This window comes from Phyllostomus discolor, chromosome 10 (assembly GCF_004126475.2).
Source record: "Phyllostomus discolor isolate MPI-MPIP mPhyDis1 chromosome 10, mPhyDis1.pri.v3, whole genome shotgun sequence".
In the NCBI taxonomy this organism is placed as follows: domain Eukaryota; kingdom Metazoa; phylum Chordata; class Mammalia; order Chiroptera; family Phyllostomidae; genus Phyllostomus; species Phyllostomus discolor.
The window spans coordinates 84,543,641-84,568,191 of NC_040912.2; the positions used below are offsets into that span (position 1 = coordinate 84,543,641).

The 24,551-nt window shown below is 36.4% G+C and overlaps 1 protein-coding gene across 4 annotated transcripts in view; it reads right to left on the minus strand.

The window, feature by feature from the left end:
* The window catches only part of BRAF (B-Raf proto-oncogene, serine/threonine kinase), a 129,119-nt gene that overhangs the window by 71,438 nt on the left and 33,130 nt on the right, over window positions 1–24,551 (minus strand). For all 4 annotated transcript variants that reach the window (XM_028525133.2, XM_036010962.1, XM_036010961.1 and 1 more), the window contains exons 3-5: window positions 16,667–16,930; window positions 5,258–5,361; window positions 4,357–4,459 (exon numbers count right to left, since the gene is read on the minus strand). In XM_028525133.2, the coding sequence (XP_028380934.1) occupies window positions 4,357–4,459; window positions 5,258–5,361; window positions 16,667–16,930 (471 nt within the window). The remainder of the gene's footprint in view (window positions 1–4,356; window positions 4,460–5,257; window positions 5,362–16,666; window positions 16,931–24,551) is intronic.

The following is a 24,551-nucleotide window of genomic DNA, read 5'->3' on the forward strand; positions in this document are numbered from 1 at the left end:
TGTCATTTTTTTTTTTAATTGACAGTTTAAGGGAAGAGGTCAGTGCCCCTGATTAGTCAGGTTGTGCATGTTTTAAAAATTCATGTGGCACACTGGCTGAAAATCGCTGATCTGCATACAACATGGGTCACATAAATAGAACTGTGCTAGGGAGGCTCTACCTTGACAACTACCAAAGCTGGAAATTGTTTCAAAAATATTAATCTGTGTAAATAATAAGCAGAAAATATAAAAAGGATAAACAAATACCACAATGTTAATAATGGCTATTTCAGAGTGGTGAGAGCATGGGCGACTTCTGTTTTGTCCTTTATTCTTTGCTGAATATTCTCAATTCACTTCAGTTTTTCAGTTTTAATAAAAAACCATAATGAAAATATATTTTACGTTATGACCTAGGACACATTTGTATTCATATAACAATACTTACTCTAACTACATATAATCATATTTTGCCGTGTATATAACATGCTGCCATATATAATACATACCCATGTTTTTGTCCTGAGCTTGCAGGGGAAAAAATCTTTCATTTTAATTTTTTAATTTAATTTTTTACTTATTTATATTTAGGTACTTGTTTTTTTGTATTACAAAGGAATTTTAGCATTTATTTTTGAACATACTATGGTACAAGAAACTTTATGTAACAAATTACAAAACACAAGATCAGGTATTTCAGGTACTAACCACGTATAATGCGCACCCTTATTTTTCCTTCAAAAATTTGGGCAAAAAAGTACACGTGATACATGGCAAAATATGACAAATGCTTTTCATGAGCCATTAAGTTGATCTCAACACCCAAAGTTTACCAGACTCTTCTCAATAAACACATATTTAACAGGATAAAATTTTAAAATGTTTCGTCAAGAAAATGGTATCTTGGCATATATATCATCCATTCTGGCTTTTGAGAACATTTAGGTAGTTTTAAAAATGGCTCATATTTTCTTCATCTTTTTCCTATGACCACTTTCTAGGGGAGGTAAAAGCAACCACTTGTTTTTAGCTTTGTTCTTTTTCCACTTGCCTCTGGATATACAAGAAATTAGAAGATTTTTGACATTTATGAGACCACTATTTACCAAAGCCAACAATACTTTACATTGCTAGTGTAATTTTGGGAAATGGAGCACAGAAAAAGATAAAAATTTTGCACAGGAATCAGCATTTTATAGTCATCTGATTCTCTTTGCTAACCACTCACATCTTCACTCTCCTGACAATCTGTTGAGTATCATGAAATCCTAACTTCTCTTCCTATGTTAATTCACTCAATTGCAGTCTTTCTTCCCGTCACTAACTTATATTGGAAAACTCTGTGTAACTGGTTATTTGTATATGTAAAGGAGAATAAAGAGGGACAGAAACAAGGAAAGAGGGGAGAAAGGAGGGAAGAAAGAGGAGAGTAATTAAGAGGAGAAAATCTGGGTATGTCCTTGAGTGTAAATTACAAGTAACATATGGGGGGGGGGGGGGGAGGCGCAAAAGTAGGTTTACAGTTGTGAATACCCGAGAGTTTATTCCTGTATTATTATTTATTAATTACTATATTACTTTCCATACGAACAACTGTAAACCTACTTTTGCCGCACCTTATATTTGTGAGTATACCTTTGTCAATAAAGGTGAGTGATGGAAGGTATATCTTTTCCTTTGGGTCACAATTTAGGTTTATTCTGAATTTGAGCATCTCGAGACTTGGATGGTAAACTAATGGGAGACAAAGACCAGACAATTTGCATGCATCCATTTGTAAAGTACGGGCTGTCTGAAGGAAGACATTAACCTGAGTGCCTACAGAAAAAGGGAAGGGCTAGACAAATGCCATCTGTTTCAAATTTTTGTTTCCCAACCTTCCCTGTCCCCTTTCACCCTACCAGTTCTCAAGGACTCCTGGGATGCAGGCAAGTAGAGAAGGAACTGCTTTTATAACAGACTCTATGAAACTATAAGGCATCAGCAGCATTCCTTGAGTAGCCAGCAAAATCCAGCAGAGATGCAGAGAGAAACTCTCCCTTTCTAAGAAGCATCAAGTGCAGGTTTTTACTCTCGCATCTATATGATATGCAGAGCAGTTGTTCTAAAACACTTACCTAATCACACTTCTCCCCTGCTTACAATCATTAAATTCCCAATTATTTTACAGAAAAGTGCAAATCATTAATATGGCTTAAAAGGACTCTCCTGAGCGGGAATCTGCTTACTCAACCCATAACTCTTGCTATCCTGTAACATCTCCCTCCCCTAACTTTGTACCACCGATTCTGAATTTTTTTTTTTAAACTGAAAGGGCAACCTGTTTTCTTGCTATTTACTCTACCTTGAGCACTCTTTTCTTCACTTTCATCTGCTCCCCTCATCCATTAGATCTTAGCTTACTCTTCCTTTGGGAAACCTTCCCGACTCCTCATAGCATGTCTACTTTGTGTATCTATAGCACTTTACACATATACAGTAATTACAAGTTTTTATGAAGTTTTCTTATTAAATCATTTGTCTCTCTAATCTAAGGCCGGGATGCTGTTTTTCTTATTCATTGTTATATTCCTAGATCAGACATGGTGTTGGCAAAAGGAAGGTTTTCCATAAATATTTACTAGCAGGTCTCCAACTGTGCTGAAAAGATTTCCACATTCTGGGCTAACCTGCAGTTTGCTTTCATTGCACTGTTATGGCAAGGACCTTCCTGAGGCACTATTTTAACACAATTTCCCAGCTGGGAACTTAGGTCTTCTTTCACCTTCCCATATCCAATCTCTAGCTAAGAATAATGAAAGAGTAGTAATCACTATGAAATGTAAGCTCAACTGTTTTTGGATTCCTAAACACTTACCACTCGAAATTCTATACTGAGTTAAAAAAATCTCAATAGTAATGAACTTCCCAGTTCATTGTTATAATACTATTTGCTACACAGTAAATCTTATTGATATTAGGTGTATTTTACACTTGTTCAAAAGATGCCTTAATTATTGAAACATCTGATTTCATTATTTACTACTAATCGAGCCCCAAAAGCACAACCCCCCAAGGAAATCATGTCATCAATTGTTTACTTTAAGAGACCAGCTGTACTAACTACTAAGGCACATGGGAAAACACTTGACATCAAAAATGTAGCATTAACTATCCATCTAGAAAAAAATAAACTATGGTTCAAATTCCACATACTGGGTCCAGCACAAATAATGCCCCCCTTTTTATTACAAAATCTTTTATTACAAAATCATAAGCATGTAATTCTGTACCATAGTAATATCACACTCAAGCACACCATATGAAATTTTAGGTGAAATGTTCAAAGTAAAGCTATAAATCATTACACCCATATTATTACCCTACCAACCACACTCAAGCAGGCGTTACTTCTGCTGGACCCTGTATATAGATAAGTAAGAAATTCACACCTGTCTTATAGATCATTCTAACCCTGTATTTGCCTACTACTCTTTTAGGGGATAGATTCTCAAGTTCTGGGAACTGTGTCCTCATCTATAAGGTAGAGAGACCTCACTTTTCAGGCTTCACTCTGGTGACACTTAGTTTAGGTTAGGTTCTAGCAAATGCAAAAACCAAAGGGAGAAGTCCTCATGGAGAGTTTTAACGTCTTCTTTCAGTCCTCAAGAAGAGCTGTTTCATTCCATTAACCAATCCTTCAAAAAAATTTATTCAAGTATGTCAAGATGTATGCAGAAAAATCCTGTTTAGCCCTGTATATAATAGATTTTTAAAAAATCTAAATGTCTATCAATAGAGGGATGGTTAAATACACTGAATTTATACCATTCTTACAGGTTATTATGCAATCATAAAAATAAAGCCAGGTGTACTAACATCAAAAGGTATCCATGATGTACTGTTGATTTTTTTAAAAGGTAAAGAATATTACAAAGAACAAGAAAGACTCCATTTTTAGTTTAAGAATAGGGAAGAAATGGAAAATAATGAAAAGAGGGGAATGGAGAAGAAAAGAGAACGGAGAAAACCTTAGGCTCACAGATATAAGCATACATGTTTGTATACACAGAAAGAAACTGGAAGACCACACGATAACTGGTTAATACTAGTTTATCTCTAACATGGTATTTTCATTTTTACTTGATATGCTTTACATATTTAAATTTTCTTTTAATAATAGGCATGTATTCCTTTTTTAAATTCAAAACAAAGTATACCAATTAAAGTTAAATGCTTTAGTTTAAATTCAAGTTTTTAAAAAAACAGAACTGATTCTTAGGCAAAATATCAATCCCCAAATTATTCATCCATATTTCTTATTTCCTACATAAAAATTCATTCACAAGAACATAAACATTTTTGACATTTTGAAAAAAATGTAAAGGTACATACAAAGTTGTGTGTTGTAAGCGGAACATTCTCCAGTACTTCTACATGCAATTCCTCTCCAGTAAGCCAGGAAATGTCAGTGTCCCAGCCAATTGGCTTCTTCTCTCTGAAAAGTGTAGACAGAAGCCTTTCTTGGTAATCATACCTAAAAATCTTCATAGGCCTCATGCTGAAGATATGAAAATTGGTTATTGAGGGGCTAGTAATGGTGAGGGAGGTTTGGCTCCCTGGCCTTCCATCGTTAGAAATTTAAATGGCAATAAATTAATTTTTAAGTTTACCCCAAATAAATGTATCACTCTTGGACAAACAGCAGGGTAAAGAGATGTACTCTTTTCTTCAAGTCAGCTCCAGAAAAGACCTACAACAGCAGAAAATGGATTGTTCCTGGCATCCCAGAAAAAAAAAAATCACAGATATGGATGTATCTATCCAAAGAAAAAGAGTATCAAGGGACAACATGCCCCCAAAAGGGTAATTTTTAAAATGGGATTCAAAACTGGGAGGGGGGTATCTTGGCATGATTTTAGATACTTTCTGAAAGAAAAATAGTTCAATATAAAATGTTAATTGATAAGCCTTTGTGAAATTATGAGTTTGTACTAAAAATAGGGGAGCGGGGACAAGTCCACTATTCAAATGAGTCACATTCTAAACGGTTTAAAAATTTTAAGAATCACAAATTCCAAGTCAAGTCATTTGATCAGAGTAACACTATGGTCACACAAAATATCTAATACTAACTCTTCAAAGGGCCTATAAGATTTGTTTAATTTAATACTGTTTTCTAAAGTTGATTTTCAATTCCCAAGGTTTAGATAAAGATCTTAGAGAAAACCCTGAAGTTTAATGTCTGAGTTTTTTTTTTTTCCCAAACAAATTTCACATCACATACAAACCATACCCATCCTGAATTCTGTAAACAGCACAGCACTCTGGGATTAGACCTCTCATCATCAGTGCTTTCTTTAGACTGTCCCGGACTGTAACTCCACACCTTGCAGGTACCTACAGTATCATATAAATGTATATGAGGTAAAGGAAAAAGATTATGCTTTCCACATCATTTTAAAAAATCAGTAACTTTATAATAGATCAATAATAATAAATCAATAAAAATCAATAACTTCATAATATAATACCTTGACTATAACATGCATTACCATGTCATAAACATCGTTCCTACAGCTAATATGAGAGATTATGACAAACATCTGTTATTATTTACCAATTTAAAACAAATTTTACTTTATTAAAATTATAAAATATTTAAACATATAAAAGAGAACAGAAAATATAACAGATCCCTATGTACCTATGATTGAGGAAAAATAGATGTCAACATTTAAAGCAAAATCAATTTTGATCCAACATTGTTCAAAGCTAAAAACTGTTTAATCCTTCAATCACAATGATGGTCCTTAAGAGATGTCTTACTGATCCTAAATGTAGGAGAAAGAAAATACTTGTCTTAATGTGTATAATTGATATTTGTTGTTTCGTTGCCTAGCACCCCTATGTCCTCATGGAACCTGCCCTTTCCTAAAAATTCACAAGGTACTGAAGAGGATCTCAATCAAGCATCATCACTTTTCTGGCTACATGTGACATAAGTTGGCTAATCAGTGTTCCATATCCGTGGCAATAGCAACTGACCCGGGACTAGATATATGACCCCAAAACTACTTATAGATGGGCACTGGTCAAAAGACTTCTTCTAGTATAGTTACAGCATGACAAGCAGATAGAAATCTGGAGTCCCCAGGGGCCATCCTTCCCACTGCACTCAGAAATGTGGCTACAGAATGAGGCTAACCTGGGGAGAAGTACAGAGATGCTGGTGGTGAAGAGGGAAGTGCCACCGGAAAGAGATAAAAAGGATCTTTCTGTATATTTGAAATAATCCCTTTTTTGACCTTCACCCTATATCCCCAACTCGCAGTGAATAATCTATAACTGAAAGAGAACTGACAACACAATGTGGACTTAAGTGGGGCAGTGGGAGTTCAGGTTGGGCAGTTTTAATGGTGTGGGTGGGGGAGAAGTAGAGACAATAAAATTAAAGGTTTCATTCTTTTAAATTACTAAAGTACTTAGCAAACCCAATGTGCTCAAAGAAACTAAAAATCTTCATGCTAGAGCGGAAAAAATGGAGTAAGGGTAGACAAAAGACAGCTGAATTTAAACAGCATACTTAAGGGGGAACAATCCAGAATGCCAAATTAGGATCTATGGTTAGAAAAAAACCAGGATCCCAAATTTAGCTCAATATAACCATTAAAACTACCCAACAAAGGAAAAGTGTCTTACGGAGTAGGCTCATCAATGGAAGTATGCATGAGATTGAAATGGTACAGCTGATTCTCTTATTGGTGCAATTCTGTATTTGCGATGTCTACTCGTTAAATTTATTTGTAACCCCCAAACCAGTACTTGCAATGCTTATATGAACAAGTGCAGAGGAGCGAGTCCAATGCACGCTTTGCCCACTGAGGCTGAACAAGGTGACACTGTGCCTTCTTGTTCCAGCTCTCATACTGCAACCAAGTGTCCCATGCCAGCAGGCTTTTAAGCGAATGGGCCTCGGCAGACTGAAAAAAATACATCACCTAGGGGTCAATATATCGAGGCCATCTCTAGCTCATTTATATAATAGTAACCCTGTAGTTGCCCTTCACTAGATCAGTGTTTACAAAAATTTTACAGAACACAACTACCACGCATTTAGCCGTACCTTCCAGAAACAATGAACTGAAGGGAAAACTCACCTTTCCACTCTGCTACTCATATTCTCCCTACTCTTAATGCAAAAATGTCTTGCTTAGCAAACCTATCTTTAGATTTAAACCCCATTCAATCTATCCTATCCCATGGTATAGGTATCTTTCTAAAGATGTATTTTTAACTTCTGCATGTGTCAGACTTCTGAGAATCTACTGACTCAGATGCTCTCTCTGACAGAAAATTTCAGGGAGAGTTCATGGAACTTGAAGCCCATGTATGGACTGCTGAGGAGCCCAGTGAACTAACTCTTTTACCTTCTGAGATCAGGTGAGATTGGGCTGGTTCAGGGTGGTATGGCCAATAGACTGAACTCTGATTTAGAACCCCCAGGTATAACCTTACATTTTGTTAGTCTGCTGAAAATTGTCCCATTATTTATAAGGCAAAATTCAAATTCCAAATGGCATAAAAGGCAATAAATGACCTGGGACTATCAACCCTTCAGTTTCTTTGGTAATTTCCCTCATGCATTTCTGTAATGCCATTTTCAAATATAGCTACGCTCCCTCATGCTTCTCTGCATAGGCTGATTCCAAGGTGTACATTTATTTTATCAGCAGACAAAAATTCAGTTTTCCACTCTTTCACAGAGGGGAAGTCATCAATCACTTCTTCATTCCACTTCTGTAGGCTGATTTTTTTTGTACTATTTGCTCCTTCATGATAGTGCCTGTTCAATAGACTGAAAGGCCAGTGGAACAGAAAAAAACAAATCAGACTCCAATACATGAAGGAAATTAGGATAAGATAAAGGCAGCATCTAAAATAAGGTAAAGATTAACTTTTTAATAGTTGATGTTGGGACAACTGGAACCAATCTATAAAAAAAGGTTCATCCATATCTGATATAATGTATGAGGATAAACTATAAATAGAGCAAAGGATTCAAATGTTGAAAGTAGGAAGGGACAAACCATAAAAGAATGGAAAGAAAACAAAGCAAACTCCTTTACAAGCTCAAAAGAAGAAGGACTTTATAACTATGATGCAAAATCTGGAAACTGTAGAAGAAAAATAATAAATTCAGCTACATAAAATTAAGAGCCTTTTTAGATGGCAAAACACATTATAAAAGCAAAATCAAGAGACAAATGCAAACTGGGACAAAATATTTGCAACACATATAACAGGCATATCTTATATAAAGAAAGCTCCTGAAAAATTGAGATCAAGACCAACAACCCAATAAAACAGTGAGCAAAGTACATGAAAGTCAGCTCATAGGAACAGAAATATAAATGGCCTTAAACATATGAAAAGGTGGTGTTCAACCTCACTGAGAAAACCAAGCTCAAACCTGCCAAGATAGTTTTCATTTACCATACTGACTGAAAACATACTCTGCTGATGAGGTGGTGGTAAAAAGGCAACTCATACATTGCTCGTGGCAGTGTAAAATTAAGTTAAACCTATAAAGCAAAATTTGAAAGTACCTATGAAAATTACAAATGTAAATTTCTCTCTTTGATCCAGACAAACCTACTTTTAGTGCACTATACTGGTAAACTATAGCTTTGTGTCTCAGTAGTGCATCTCTTTCTACAAATATACCACAATTTGTTTAGCCACTTACCCCTAGATGGACATTTGCGTTATACTCAGTTTTGGACTATTAGAAGTAAAACTATTAAGAACATTAACTATTATTCAAAATAGTTAAAAAGATATCATTTTACAGTGCTTCCATGAGAATTTTTACATTGTATTTTATTGATTATGCTATCATAGTTGTCCTGAATTTCCCCCCATTGCCCCCCCCCCAGTACCCTCCACTCCGTCAGGCAATCCCCCCACCATTGTTCATGTACACAGGTCATGCGTATAAGTTCTTTGGCTGCTCCATTTCCTGTACAGTACTTTACATCCCCATGGCTATTCAGTAACTACCAATTCGTACTTCTTAATCCCTTCACCTCTTCACTTATTTACCCCTTTCCCCTCCCATCTGGCAACCATCTGGTAACTTTCTTTTTTTCCTGGATGCTTTTATTTTCTTTTTTTAAAGAACTTTAAAAAAAAAAGATTTTATTTATTTATTTTTAGAGAGGGAAGGGAGGGAGAAAGAGAGAGAAACATCAATGTGCGGTTGCTGGGAGCCGTGGCCTGCAACCCAGGTATGTGGCCTGACTGGGAATTGAACCTGTGACACTTTGGTTCGCAGCCCACGCTCAATCCACTGAGCTACACCAGCCAGGGCTTCCTGGATGCTTTTAAGAGTCTCTCTTTATCTTTTCCCTTTGGCATTTAATTATGTTGTATCTTCGAGTGGGCCTCTTTGCATCCATCACAATTGGGACTTTCTGCCCTTCCTAGACTTACATGTCTATTTCCTTCACCAAATTAGGGAATTTTTCTTTCACTTTTTTTCAGATAGATTTCCAATTTCTTTCTCTTTCCCTTTTCCTTCTGGCACCCCTATGATGCAAATGTTGGACCTCTTAAAGTTGTCCCAGAGGCTGTTTATACTATCCTTTTTTTTTTTTCTTGTTTTGCGTGGTTGTTTTTTCCTGCCTTATGTTCCAAATCATTGATTTGATTTTTGGCCTCACCCACTCTACTTTTGTTTCCCTATAAATTGTTCTTTATTTCAGTTAGTGTATCCTTCATTTTTGACTGGGTCTTTTTTATGCTGTGGAGGTCCTCAGTTCCCTGAAGCATCCTTACAACCAGTGTTTTGAAATCTGCATCTGATATGATTGTTTATCTCCATTCCCTTTAGCTCTTTTTCTGGAGTACGGATCTGTTCTTTCACTTGGGCCATGTTTCCTTGTCTCTTTGTTTTGTCAGCTTCCCTGTGTTGGTTTCTAGGTATTAGGTAGAGCGGCTTTGATTCTGTCTTGGTAGTATGGCCTAATATAGTAGGTGTCCCATAGGGTCCAGTGGCACTGCCTCCCGTATCACTCAAGCTGTGTGTTCAAGGTGCACCCTTTGTAGGGGCTGAGTACACCCTCTTCCTGTGGTTGAGCCTTGGATGTTGTTGGCAGGTCAATGGGAGGTATTTACCCAGGCCATTCAGCTGCAAGGACTGGCTTTACCACTGACCACCAACCTCTGCACTCTGTGGAGGATCAGCTGTGCAGGGGCAGGGTGGTGGTGCTCCCACACAGTCTGTAGCTGTTCACTGGGTGCTCTGGCCCTGGGGTTTCCCAACAGTGTAGGCCAAGGTCAGCCCCCCATGGTGTTTTGTCTGGGGCACTCTGCCTGAGCTATAAAGCAATCTGAGATGGCTGCTACCTGTGCTGGGCTTGGAGACTCCCAGGTGAAGCCAAGATGTGACCCTAATCTGGCCACCACTACAGCTCACTGAAGCCAGCTGTAGCTTGTTTGATGGGATTTAGGAGCAAAGACCAGCCTTCTTATGGAAAAGCAGCTTGGGTGAGCCTGTATATTGGGTGGGGCAGGGTCTCTGGGAATCTCCAAGGTGGGTCAAACAGTGTTAGCCAGGATGATAGAGTCTCAGATATAGCACCGGTTTACTGGCTCTGGGGGAAGGTTTAGGAAAGGGACAATGGCCTCTGCTCACCTTGATGCCAGACACTTCAGTTTCTCCCTCTGTATCACTGGTGCTGGAGCTCAGAGGGAGTGAGTCTGGGTAAGTCCACGTGTGGATTGTTTAAGAGGAACTGCTTGGGGCTCCAGCAGTTTCTTCTCCCGATTCAATCCCCACTGGTTTTTGTAGCCAGAAGTTGTGGGCACTTATCCTCCTGGCATTGACAACCTGGGCTGGGGAGGCCTGGTGTGGGTCTGGGACTCCTCGCTCCCAAGATATCCCTCCTAAATTTTTATCCATGTGGGTGTTGGACCAACCTGTTCCGTGTCTGCACCCCTCCTACCATTCTGTATGGGTGTGGTATCTTTAGTTCTGTAGTTGTCCTTCAGTTCGATTTCATAGTTGTTAGACTCCCATTCAATTCAATTTCCGATGCTTCTGAGTGATGGTTATTCTATATTTTAGTTGTAAGTTTGATGTGGTTGTGCAAACAGGCAAGCCATGTCTGCCTAGGCCACCATCTTGACTGGAAGATGCCCATTTTTTAAAATAGGGTTGTTTGGGGTTCTTTGTGGTAGAGTTGTAGGAGTTTCTTAAAATATATTCTTAATACTAACCCCATGTTATATACATGATTTACAAATATTCTTTCCCATTCTGTGAACTGACTTTTCATTCTATTGAGTGTTCTTTTTTTGGCATAGGTTTTAAATTTTGTGTAGCCCAATTTCTCTAATTCTACACTGCCTGTGATTTCCAAGAAAACACTGCTAAATCCAATGTTGTGTTTTCTCTGTTTTCTTCTAAGTGTGTTAGTTTTAGCTCTTACATTGCAGCATTAATCCATTTGAAATAGCTTTGTATATGGTGTAAAATAAGGGTCCAACTTCACTCTCTTGCACATGTATACCCAGTTTTCCAAGCACCATTTGTGGAACTGTCTGTCTTTTCTCCAGAGTGATATTGGTACCTAGTGAAAGATCCTGTGGTCATATATGTGAGAATTTATTTCTGGACTCCCTATTCTATTTCACTGGTCTATATGTCTGTCTATCCCATTATCGCAATGATTTGATTACTGTAACTTTGCAGTAAGTTTTCAAATCAGGAAGTGTGAGACCTCCAACTTTACTTTTACAAGAATATTTGGCCATTCAGGATTCCTTGAAATCCCACATGAATTTCGGGATGGATTTTTCTATTTCTGTAAAATAAAAAAGGTGCTATTGAGATTCTGAAAGGGACTGCATTACTAAAAGTGCCAAACTGTTTCCCAAAGTGGTTGTACTATTGTACAGTTCCACCAACTGTGTATTAAAATCCAGTTAGTCCATATCCTCAGCAACACTTGGTCTGGCCAACTTTCATTCTAGCCATTCTAGTAGATGTGCAGTGGTATCTTGTGCCTTTAAATTTGCATTTCCTTAATGACTTATGATATGAGAATCTTCTCATGTGTTTATTTGCCATCCATATGCCTTCTTTGGTGAAGTACCTGTTCAAATTCTTTGCCCATTTTTAAATTGAGTTGTTTTCTTGTTACTGAATCCTAAGGGCTCTTTATATATTCTGAATCCATGTTCTTCAACAGATGATTGTCAGTCTGCAGTTTGTCTTTTTATTCTCTTAACACTGTCTTTTGAAGAGCAGAAGCGTTTAATTTTGATGAAGTCCATTTTATCAATACAATAGTTCCCCCTTCTCCATGGTTTCAGTTTTTGAGGTTTCAATTATACATGCTCAACTGTGGTCTCAAATATTAAATGATTAGTTCCAGAAATTAACAATTCATAAGTATGAATGTGCAGTGGTTCTAAGTAGGGTGATGAAATCCTGTGCCATTCCACTCCATCCCACTAGGGACGTGCATCATTCCTTTGTCCAGTGTATCCACACTGTATACACCATCTGCCTTTTAGTCACTTAGCAGCCACTGAAGTTATCTGATTGACAGTCAAAATATCTCAGTATTTGTGTTCAAGTCACCCTTATAGTGCATTCTTATACTGCCACAGTGTCTCCATCATGCAGCTCATTTGATCTTATCACACAGGCATTGTATCATTTCTCATCATCACAAGGAGGGTAAGTACATACAGTAAGGTACTCTGAGCGAGAGAGACCACATTCAAGTAACTTTTACTATAGTATATTGTTATAACTGTTCTATTTTATTATTGGTTATAACTGTTAATCTCTTACTGGATGTAGTTATAAATTAAACTCATCAACAACCACTGGGTGTCTTGGAACGTATTCCCTTGAATAAGGGGAACTACTGTATCTTCAATGTGGATTGTGTTTTTTATGTCATATTTACAAATTACTGCTAAATTCCAGGTCACAAAGATTTTATCCTTTGTTTTCCTCTACAAATTTTGTAGTTTTAGGTTTAATTCTTACTTTTCATTCCTTCCTGTGTTCGATTTTTTTTCTTAAAGAAATTTTTGGGTACCTCCTTCAAGTAGAACCTGGGAAAGGTAAACTCCTCATTAGAAAGGTCTTTACAGTGTCTCCATTCATAGTGTAGCAAGCTAGCTAAACTCAAACAGTTTAGCTGAGTGACTCAGGCAGCTCTCAGCACTCTGTGTATATTATTCTACTGTCTTCTGGCTTCTACAGCTGCCATAAAGAAATTTGGGTTAATCTAATTGAAATTCTTTTATAGATTTTTTTCCATAGGTGCTTTTGAAACAATATTCTTTCATTTTGTTACATCTGTAAGTATGGATTCAAATTTACTTATCCAACTTGGGACTTGTGTTTCCAAATCTTTACATTCACATCTTCCATCATTTTAAATGTTGTTCTATTACTTTACTTCTCACTTTCTGGAACTCTTCTTGAGGCACATAATGAAATTGTTCATTCTTTCCTTCAAACCACTTAACTGCTCTTTGTATTTTTTGTAACTTGTTTTGCTTTACAGAATTCATTACTTCTCTCTTCATTCAGATGCATTTTATCTTTTTACCTAATTCAATGAATTAAAATTAAAAAAAAATTTTAAATCTTTGCCTGAGACCCTTTTTTCATTGCTTTTAGAGAGAGAGGAAGAGGAACAGAGAAGGAAACAGCAGTGTGACAGAGAAATATGGACTGGTTGCCTCCTGTACGTGCCCCAACAGGGGATCAAACCCACAACGCTGGTATGTGTTCTGGTCAAGGATTGAACCTGCAACCTTTTGGTGTATGGGACAATGTTCCAACCAACTGAACCACCTGGCCAGGGGCCCGCTGAATTTTTAAAAATAAATATTATAATCTCCATAAAGCATTTTAACACAGCTCTGTAGTATGCTGTAACTATTTTTTTTTTTTTTTTTTAAGATTTTAGGCCAGTGCTCAGTCCACTGAGCCACACCAGCCGGGGCTGTAGCTATCTTCACATATTAAAATTTTATTTAAAGTGTTACATTGCACCAATCAGCACCAATATGTTCATTTTTTCCTCTAGTGACAACTGTCTCTTTTGAACTTTCCAGTTTTCCTTTATTCTGTGTTGTTTGAATTTTTCTAACTTTATTGTGTAAAATTTCAAATATACAAATATTAGTGCAAATAACCTCCAATCTCTCTAATTGATTCAAATTTATTATTTTTTCGTATTTGTTTTTCTCTTTATATATTTTGTTTTCCATCATACCATTTGACAGTCAGTTCCAAATTAACTAAGATTAGAAGTCAGAATAATGGTTACTCTTGAGGGTAGGTACTGAATTGGTGCTGGGGAACACAGGAGAATCCTCTCACGCACTAGAAATGTCCTGTATCTTAATCTGCTCGGCAGTTACACTTGTAAAAAGTCACTGAACTGGACACTTGAGATTTGTACATTTTAAGTTGTATTTCAAAAAAGAGAGTGGAGGGAGTTGCAGGTATGATGACAAAGCACCCCTAAGTACTTACTCACGTATTTTCTAAGAATAAAGACATTCTACTACATAATAACTATTATCACACCTTATAATTATTAATTCTATAATAGCATCTAATATTCAGTCAACATTAAAAGTTTTCCGAGTCTCAAGAATGCCTCTTACAGCTCTTCCCATCTTAGTCCCAAACCAGGCCACACACTTTATTTAGTTGTTATGCCTCTTTAGTATTATTTAGTGTAGAATAATACTCAACCTTTTATTTAATCTCCATGACATTGAAGTGGCTTGTCTTAGAAGATGTACACATTCTGATTTTTCTTGTTTCCTCATTGCACCTAACACCCTATGTTTCTTGTAAAATGGAAGGTACAGAAATTTGACAACTTGCAACCACTTTTAGCAATATTTTATGGGTGATAATTGTTATCCACTGACTTTTTTCTTTTGTTCTTTATTTTTAAAATTTTTAAAAATTTTTACTGAATTTATTGAGGTGATATTGGTTAATAAAAATATACAGGTTTCAGGTGTATAATTCTATAACACATCATCCGTACACTGTATTGTGTGTTCACCACCCCAAGTCAAGTCTCCTTCCATCACCACCTATCCTCCCTTTACCCTCTTCTGCCTCCCTTACCCTCCTTCCCCCTCTGGTAATCACCACACTGTTGACTGTGTATATAACTTTTTATTTATTTATTTGGCTTAATCTCTTCACCTTTTTCAGCAAGCCCATCCTCCTCCCCTCCAACAGCTGTCAGTCTGCTGTGTTATCTATGAGTTTGTCTCTATTTTGTTTGTTAGTTTACTTTGTTCATTAGATTCCACATAGTAAAATAATAAGGTACCTGTTTTTCTCTGACTGGCTTATTTCACTTAGAATAAGATTCTCCAGGTCCATCCATGCTGTCGCGAAAGGTAAGATTTTCCTCTTTTTTAAATTTAAAAACTACCTGGAAGTTCTACTTTGTTCTTTCTCAGAAGTCTAATTCAGCTGTTTCTAAATCTTCTAACTCACTAATGGTAGACAGTTTCCTTGTATATTTTATAAACTGGATTTTGAGCTGATCAGTGGGGCAGTCTCTCCGTGAATTCCATGAGACCTAAATGGGCCAGGGAGGATTTGCATTTGCTTTTGCCCTGTGCCTGAATGCTATTACCATTCTAGGAGCAGTTGTTATGTTAATTTCCCGGGTTGAGAACCCCACACTATGGTGAAACCAGATCTATAGTTAAGAGTTCACAGGGTAATCTTACCCTTTATTTGCTGCCCTGGCAAAGACAGACAAGTTTCATTGCTACTCATGTATGCTGGTGAATAAATTTTCTTCCAGTTCACCCTTTCGCTGAAGGGAAAACACCTCAAGACTCAGCTTTATATAAAGATCTGAATCCCAACTATGTCTGTGACACTGGCTGAAGGCCTAGTCTTTGTTCCCACACATTGACCTTCACATCCATATCTATGTTGCACATGGTGAAAAACTAACCCCATTGGAGGTTACAATAACATAGGTGAACAAACTTTCCATGAAGAAACATTACTGCTGATGCTGTCTCAGAAATAATTAAAAACTACTTTGACGTTAGTTGTATTGGAAAATGAAATGTTTTTTGTTAATATCAAAAGCTACCATATACATTATAAAAGTAGTGATATTTGTAGGTGCCATATTTACTAAGTCTACTGACAGTACTTGCTACACTTGAGGATTACAGACCATCTGAAATAATTCCGCGAATTTCCTTGCTCTAAATGTTACTTACAGAGTACTCTGTTCTAATGGTGACACTAATGATCAAAAAGGTTATATAAACAAGAGGAAAAATAAATGCAAACAGATTTCTCAAGGGTAAAAAGTGAATCTTACCTGATAGATGTTAGACAACAAGCAAGTACTAGTTTTAAAATTCTGATCGATTCTGAACTAGTACTTAGACTTGAGTGTCAAATCTGACACTAAAACAATACTATTTGTTAGTTAAGGAACACAGACTTTGGCACCAAATAACTGTCTTTTCCTCCCTTGTTTGAAATGGATGCTTCAATTTGCATGACCACTGAGTATGAAGTGATAATATATTTCATTTTCAACAACTGGTCTTTCTGAAAAATACAAAGAAAAGGCAATGATGATATTAAAAGTCGACTCACCACTGTCCTCTGTTTGTTGGGCAGGAAGACTCTAACAATAGGTTTTTGTGGTGACTTAGGGTTGCTCCGTGACACATCTGTGGGATTTTGAAAAACTGAAAGAGATGAAGGTAGCACGGAAAGGCTAGAGGAGGAAGAAGATGTAACGGTGTCCGTTGATGCAGAGCTAGAAACAGAAAAATCAGTTCCATTCCCCAGGGATTCCAGTAACTGTTGTTCTCTTTGTTGGAGGGCATCTAGCTTGCTGGTGTATTCTTCATAGGCCTATAAAATAAAGTAGACTTACACTGAATCTGGACTTTCTCCTGACAGTAACAAATGGAAATACAAAATTTAAGTCCTTGTTTATAATCTCTTTATAACTCAGCTAACAGGGTTTTAAGTTGTTACAAAATAAGCATTGAAAGTACTGTCAATGAACACTCTTACCTTTAAATTGATAAATCTTTTGTTATACTATATGACATTGAGAAACTGATACACATATATAAAAGAGATGTCTAGAGTATCTATGAGTATTAATAAATGAAGATAGTATAAAAAACACTATACTACATCAAGGATAAATACCCTCTTCATTAACATCTTTTTTCTCAAAAAAGTTGTAAGCACGTGAAATTTTACACCCCACTTCCCCTGCTCAAAGAACAGACAAACAAGTTGTAAAGCAGATGAAGTATTAGATTTGTCAAAAACAAGACTTGGGTACACAATGCCAGAGCTCACCATTACCACCAAAACCTCTTCAATAGGGCTTAGAACAGGGGTGTTAAACTCACTTTCACTGTGGGCCTCATCGTCCTCACGGTTGCCTTCAAAGGCCCGAATGTAATTTTAGGACTGTGTAAGTGTAACTACTCCTTAACTAGGGGTAAGGAGTTTGGTGCTGCCACCAGCCCGGATAAAACAAGATGGGGGGTTGTGTTTGCCACCTGTGGGTCAGAAGATACATATCTGTTGTCTTCCTTCTGAAACAGCTATCAGTTAAAATACTTTATTCCTCTCACTATGGATCTCTGATGACCTCCTTCCTCATCAAATACTGCTTAGAGAATAAAATTTTATTTGAAAGGTGGCTTACTTACAAAATGCAGACAAGAAATTCTGGGACCACTGTCCTTTTTTGATTAAGACTATAAAGTCAAATGACCACATATATCATATTCTAAGCATAAGAAGAATGCTGAAAATGGAATGATATTGAAAGAGATGGAATGAACTGAAATATACATGTCCATGATTCTTTAAGACAGTGGTAATCACCCTCCTCAACACCATGGTCCACCATTTCTCCCTAGCGCCCCAAATACATGCAGTACTACATTTATGAAAAGCAACAGGGAGAATAAAAGATTTAGAGATGGCTGTACTCATCTCTCAAGTTCATTACTGGACTGCAGAGGAGCAGATGAATGTATTTTTACTTGTGTAAATGTTACAGATGACAAAAAAAGATTCTTGATAAAAGAATGAGGAAGGAGAGGATATCTTAAAACATCATTTAGACTGATGGAGTACATGGGGAGAAGAGGGTACTGTGTACAGGATAAATTGTGTAACAAAATAAGGAGGTAGAAAATTTTAAGACATAGGGAAAAATTATCAACTAGTATTGCTGAATGTCATACAATACCTGGGACACAGTAAAAAATCAATACATATTTGTGGAATTTAAATGAAGACTAGAAACACATGCATAAACAGTAAGACTGAAAAGTGGGTAAGGGACCACATTGTAGAGAATATCATGTTATGAACCCTGAATTTCATTCTATAAGCAAGGAAGAATTATCAAAGGTAGAAGAGAATGAGGGAAAAATTCCATTTCAAAAAAGGCCACTGCACCTGGTATGCTAGATCTTACCACATAATTTCGGGGGGAGGGGAGGAGAGAAGAAGATACTTAAATGAGCTACTGAAGTAAAGAGTCTTCTTTACAACCTACAAGGTACCCTACCCTGAACATGAAATGTTTTATAGCATTCCAAGGCATAAGAACCAAAATTTTCTGTGCTGTATTCTATATAACTTTTAGTTACAAGTGCTAATCATTTAAGGGTGGCTCTTTTAATATGATCCATTTATTGAGCTTTCACATGTACATGCTTACATGTGCCTGGCATCGTTTGGGGCTCAGTCTACAAAAACAAAGACCAATGAAATTCCTATCCTTTGAAGATGGTACACATGCAGTGTGTTAGACAAAAGTGCCTCCTTCCAAAGATCAAATACTATTTATTGAGCAGCACATTTACCACACAAAGTTAACCTTAGAAAAAGTAATACATGTAAACAATAAAACATTTCTGTTATCAAAATGTTATCCTTAATTTTTGAAAATACACTGTTCCCTTCATTGTTGCTTACAAACAATTATTTCACTGCATTCATCAGTACCTCTTCCTTTTCTTAAGCACAAAACATTTACTTATTCTCTCTCTCTCCACTGTCACAGCTGCAATCTACCAAAGCACCTGCCTACCTAGTTTTGTACCTGGCTTGGCTCATTTCACCCTATTATCTATCCTGGCTGCACTCAGTGTGGATGTGGATTACTCTTTTAATACTCTTACCTTAAAGTTCTTTACACCTCACATCTCAAAAGGCATTTATTTCCACACTACCTTCGAGACCCAGAGCCATATTATACAGTTCCTTACAAAAGAGCTCCACATGATACTGAGATCTCCATCTGGAACCTCCCATAGCACTATGCACGCACACACACACACACACACACACACACATTTATCCCACCTTCGTAAGTTTCCATCTCACTACCACAGCGATGTGTTCACGGTCAACATTAATCCCTTCAAGTTTCTCAGATTTTGGTCTTTGTTGTCTTATTTTCCCTGAAGAATAGTGCTCTCTATTTCAACAATGCCACTGGTAACATCTTAGATTCTCTGGCTAATTCTCATTCTTTCACCAACTTGCTTGTTAAGTACCAATCTTGGGTAAATCCCACAACTCAATTATTCCATTCTTTCTCTCACGTTTATATATATACAATATATTGCTGGAGAAAATAATAAAGCTAGGCCAATTAGATCCATAATCAATTTGTGGAACTTGGTCCTTCACACTACTGCCTGAAAATGTTACTTATTTTTAATATCATATTAAATTCTTTACAACACTTATTCCAACCTTTTCCATGCTTCTCCAGCTCCTAACTTCATCACCATTCCCAAACCTTAATTCACTTGGAAAACAGCAATACCTTCAAATTTACTGAGCATCAAAGTCATCAAATAAAAGCTTCCTCTTCTATTCTAAGCCATTCTCCACATCTTTCCCCATCCCTTTTCTGCTCTCAATTTAGTGACAGCATTGGGGTTGACTTGGCACATGCTATCCCCCATTTACTCTCACTTCATCTGTTTTCTCACACTACAAATGTAAGCCAAGTCCTCCCACATCAAGGCACACCTCAACCACTGCCACCAACAAAATTCCCTTTGTTCAAGAGGCTGCAGGTACCAGATGCTTCTTCATGAGACAGCTTTTCTAAAACCCCATTCTTTATCAAAATCCTACTTACTTCTCAAAGTCTATTTGGAACCTCTCCTTGGTAAAAATTTGAAAGTTACTCTTTCTCTACAGCTCTTTATGAGTTTTACCACAGCCTTCTTTGAGTGGCTAGTTTTTCCTCATTTGTGTAGTAATTTTGAGAATTAAAGGAGATAATATAAGTAAAAACTTATTAGAGCCTACCATATAGCAAAAACCCAATGAATATTTTTATTAGTAGTAATAAGTAGTACTACTAATTCTTGTTATGGCTATTACTGTTATTACCATATTACTTCTTTGAATTCTTGATATGACTCTACTAAACTGGGGGCATGAAACATGTTATTCACTTTCAAACTAAAAAACCCCCAACATGATTAAGATGACTCCTCCAACTGATCTACAGATTCAGTGCAATCCTTATCAAAATCTCAGATGGCTTTTTAAAAGAAATGGACAAACTGATATTAGAATTCACATGGAAATGAAAAGTACTCAGAATAAACTAAAGCAATCTTGAAAAAGGACGAAGTTGGAGGATTCACATTTCCTGATTTCAAAAGGTACTATAAAGCTACAGTAATTAAGATATGTGGTACCAGAATAAGAATACATATATAGAACAAAATAACAGAGTTAAGAGTCCAGAAATAAAGCCTTCCATTATGGTCCACTGATTTTCTATTACTTTTACTACTTTAGTATGGCCATAAAACAAGAACAGATCACTACATCTTCCACTATCTCTGATGTTAATTAATAGTTTTCTTGTGCTCTCTGCATTGTCTGAGTACCTTTTGACCATTTCTACTGTTATCTTTCCTGTTAAAAGCTTTCTCCAAATATCTGGTTATTCGTAGATGTCCATTCATATTTAAGAGTTAAGGACTCTTAAGATGTCAATACTAACCAAAGCAATCTATAGATTTGATGCAATCCCTACCAAATATCCAAGTGTGTTTGCAGAAATAGAAAAAAATCCATCCTAAAATTCATATGGAATCTCAAGGGATTCCAAATAGAAAAAAGTTGGAGGTCTTAAACTTCCTGATTTCAAAACTTAGTTTTCACTACAATTGTCAAATCAGTGTGGTACTGGCATAAAGTTAGACACATAAACCAATAGAATAGAGAGCCCAGAAATAAATTCTCACATATGTGGTCAAATAACTTTTGACAAGGGCATTTATCGAAATTTCCATTCAATGAGAAGGGATTTTTCAGCAAATGGCAGTGGGAAAACTGGATATGCACATGCAAAAGGCTGGACCCTTACCTTATAGCATACACAAAAGTTCACTCGAAATGGATCAAAGACCTAAACATATGAACTAAAACTACAGAATTCTTAGAAGAAAACATAAGGAAAGGCTTTATGAAATTGAGTTTGGCAATGATTTATTGCATATGATACCAAAGGCACAGGCAACAAGAGTAAAAACAAGTTAATCAAAATAAAAAACTTTTATTGTGAATCAAAGGACACTATCAACAGAGTGAAGGGGAACCCACAGAATAAAAGAAAATATTTGCAAAATATCTGTCTGATTAGAATTGACAGTCAGGGTATATATTTAGAATATACAAAGAACTCCTACAACTCAACAACAAAAAGCAACCCAATTAAAAAATGGGCAAAAGACCTGAATAGATGTTTCTCCACAGAAGAAATACAAATGGCCAATAAGCACACAAAAAGATGCTCAGCATCATTAGTCAGCAGGGAAATGCAAACCAAATTAAAAAAACAGAAAATACATTTTGGCAAGTACATGGAGTAAGTAGGACTCTTGTGTATTGTTAGTGGGAATGTAAAATGCAGCTGCTGTAGAACACAGTATGGCGGTTCCTTAAAAGATTAAATATATAATTACCACATGATTTGGTTAATCTCACTTTCCAGTATTAACCCAAAGAAATAAAATCAGACACTCAAACAAGTATTTGTACACCTGTGTTCATAGCAGCTTTATTCACAATAACCAAGAGATGGGCGCAACCAACAATTGATGGTTATCCATTGATAGAGGAACAGATAAACAAAATGTGGGGCAAAAGTAGGTTTACAGTTCTGAGTATGCAAAAGAATTTATTCTTATACTATTTATTATTATATGATTTTTCCAAGGGAACAACTGTAAAGCTACTTTTGCCCCACCCTGTAAACATACAATGGAATATTATTCAATGTTAGATAGGAAGAAAATTTTGCACATGACACAGTATGGATGAACATTGAAGACATTAAGGTAAGTCAAATAAGCCAATCACAAAACAACAAATATTTTATAATTCCACGTTATATGAGGTTCCTAGTCTAGTCAAATTCATAGAAACAGAAAGGACAACAGTGAGTCTCAGTGGGTAATCAGTAGACCTGGCTTTTTACTAAAGGGACTTCAAATACCCAGGTCTTTACCCTGGGTCAACTTTCTGCAGGGAAGAATTCTGTCATCTCCAGCTAGGCTCCTCTCTTCAAAATGTATCAAAAGATGGTAAGTTCAATGTCTTAACTCATTTATATGTTTATTATTTGCAATCCCATCCCTTGATTAAAATACAAGCTGCTTAAAGATAGAGATTTTTATTGTTTTATTTTTACAAATTGTTATATCCCACCCTAGATGGGTGGTTTGGTTGGTTGGAATGTCGTTCTGCACACCAAAAGGTTGCAGGTTGCATTTCCAGCAGGGCACCTACCTAGGTTGTGAGTTCAGTCCCCAGTCAGGGTGCATATGGAATGTGACCAATGTTTTTCACATCAATGTTTCTTTTTTTCTCTCACTCTCGAATCAGTAAACAGATCCTTGGATGAGGATTAAAAAAAACAACAACTGCTATATCCTCAGAGCCTAGGAAAGTATAAACGTGAGCAGGCACTCTCAACATGTATCTGTTGAATTTTGGGTGCACTTAATGTGTTAGGAACTATGCTATTTCATATTTATAAATTCAATTAATCCTTAAATTACCACATTTATGATATTATTCCCATTTTACCAATGAGGTGAGATATGGAGAGGTTAGGTAACTTGTATGCAGACAAGGTACAGGTAGGATTAACACATAGGGTCTGTGTGACTCCATGATTCATCTTAATTACTATATTATACTGCCTTCTACAAAGAAATTGTATAGTGTTAGTCCTGAAAATAAGGATCTACACGCTAATGATATAACCTGTGAGTTATGGTCCACTTTATGCTGCCCAACTAAGATGTAACTTGAACACTAAAAAGCCTGAAGGACGTGTGTGTGGAAGGAGGCAGTGAATCCCTGCTATAGTGAGACATGATTACTGAGGCAAATGTATTAAATGTCTCCCAGACAGAGAAATGGTTGGCAGAAAAAACCTGCTGGTTAAGTTATCTAATTCTGAATAACAAAGAATTACTATTTTTCCCCAGGACTATTTTCTTCCTTATGATTCCTTTGCTTGTCTTCCTCAGACACACAAGTAAAACAGAAAGCATGGAGTATTAGAAAGTAAAGTATTCTAGAGGTATGAACTCCAGTCCTGGCACTGACATTAATTTGCAGTGTGCTCTGGAATAAGCCATATGAAGAAGAGAATAGTATATTAGCAGTTATTTCCAAACTTCCAAATATGTATTAGAAATGCAAACTTACTTTCTCAGGAAATACTCAATATTTACCTTGCCCTTTAAAAAGTGATTAGATTACTACATTAGAAATTTAGTTTAGGAGTCCGTCAATCCATGCCTAAAAACTCTCTGGCATCTGAAGGCGAAGGCAAATATTTAGGGTTATATCCCTAAATAAATGACTGGTATTTATAGTGGAGCTAGCTTTTATAGGGAGAGACAGGATAGTGTAGTGGTAAGTAGTTCAGGCTGTGGAACCTGAGTGACTTACATAAGGAAACTAATGCCAAGAATGCTTATCTGTGATTAGAAAAGTGACTACTACCTCATAGGATTAAGGACAATGACAGTCAAGGCTTTATATAAAAACCTCAAGGCACTATTGAATAGTCAAACTAAGTAACTTTGAGCTCTTTAAATATTATAAATTTTACCTAAAAGAAAGCAAAAAACAACTTGGGGGAGATCTGTTCTGGAAAAAATAATTTTACAAAATTCTCCCATTTTTTAATATGGTAAGTAGTTTTCTGACCTCAAATACAGAAGGCTTTCTTCTTTCTCTTTATTTATTATAACAAGAGAAACAAGATTAAGCAGCATAATAAAGACAAAGCTACTGTATTCTGCCATCTATAATGCACTCCTGTGTATAAAGCATGCCCATGTTTTTGGCCCAAACTTTCAGAGAAAAAAACTTTCGTTTTAATTTTTTCATTTAATTTCTCATTTATTTCTATTTAGAAACAAAACCAATTATCATA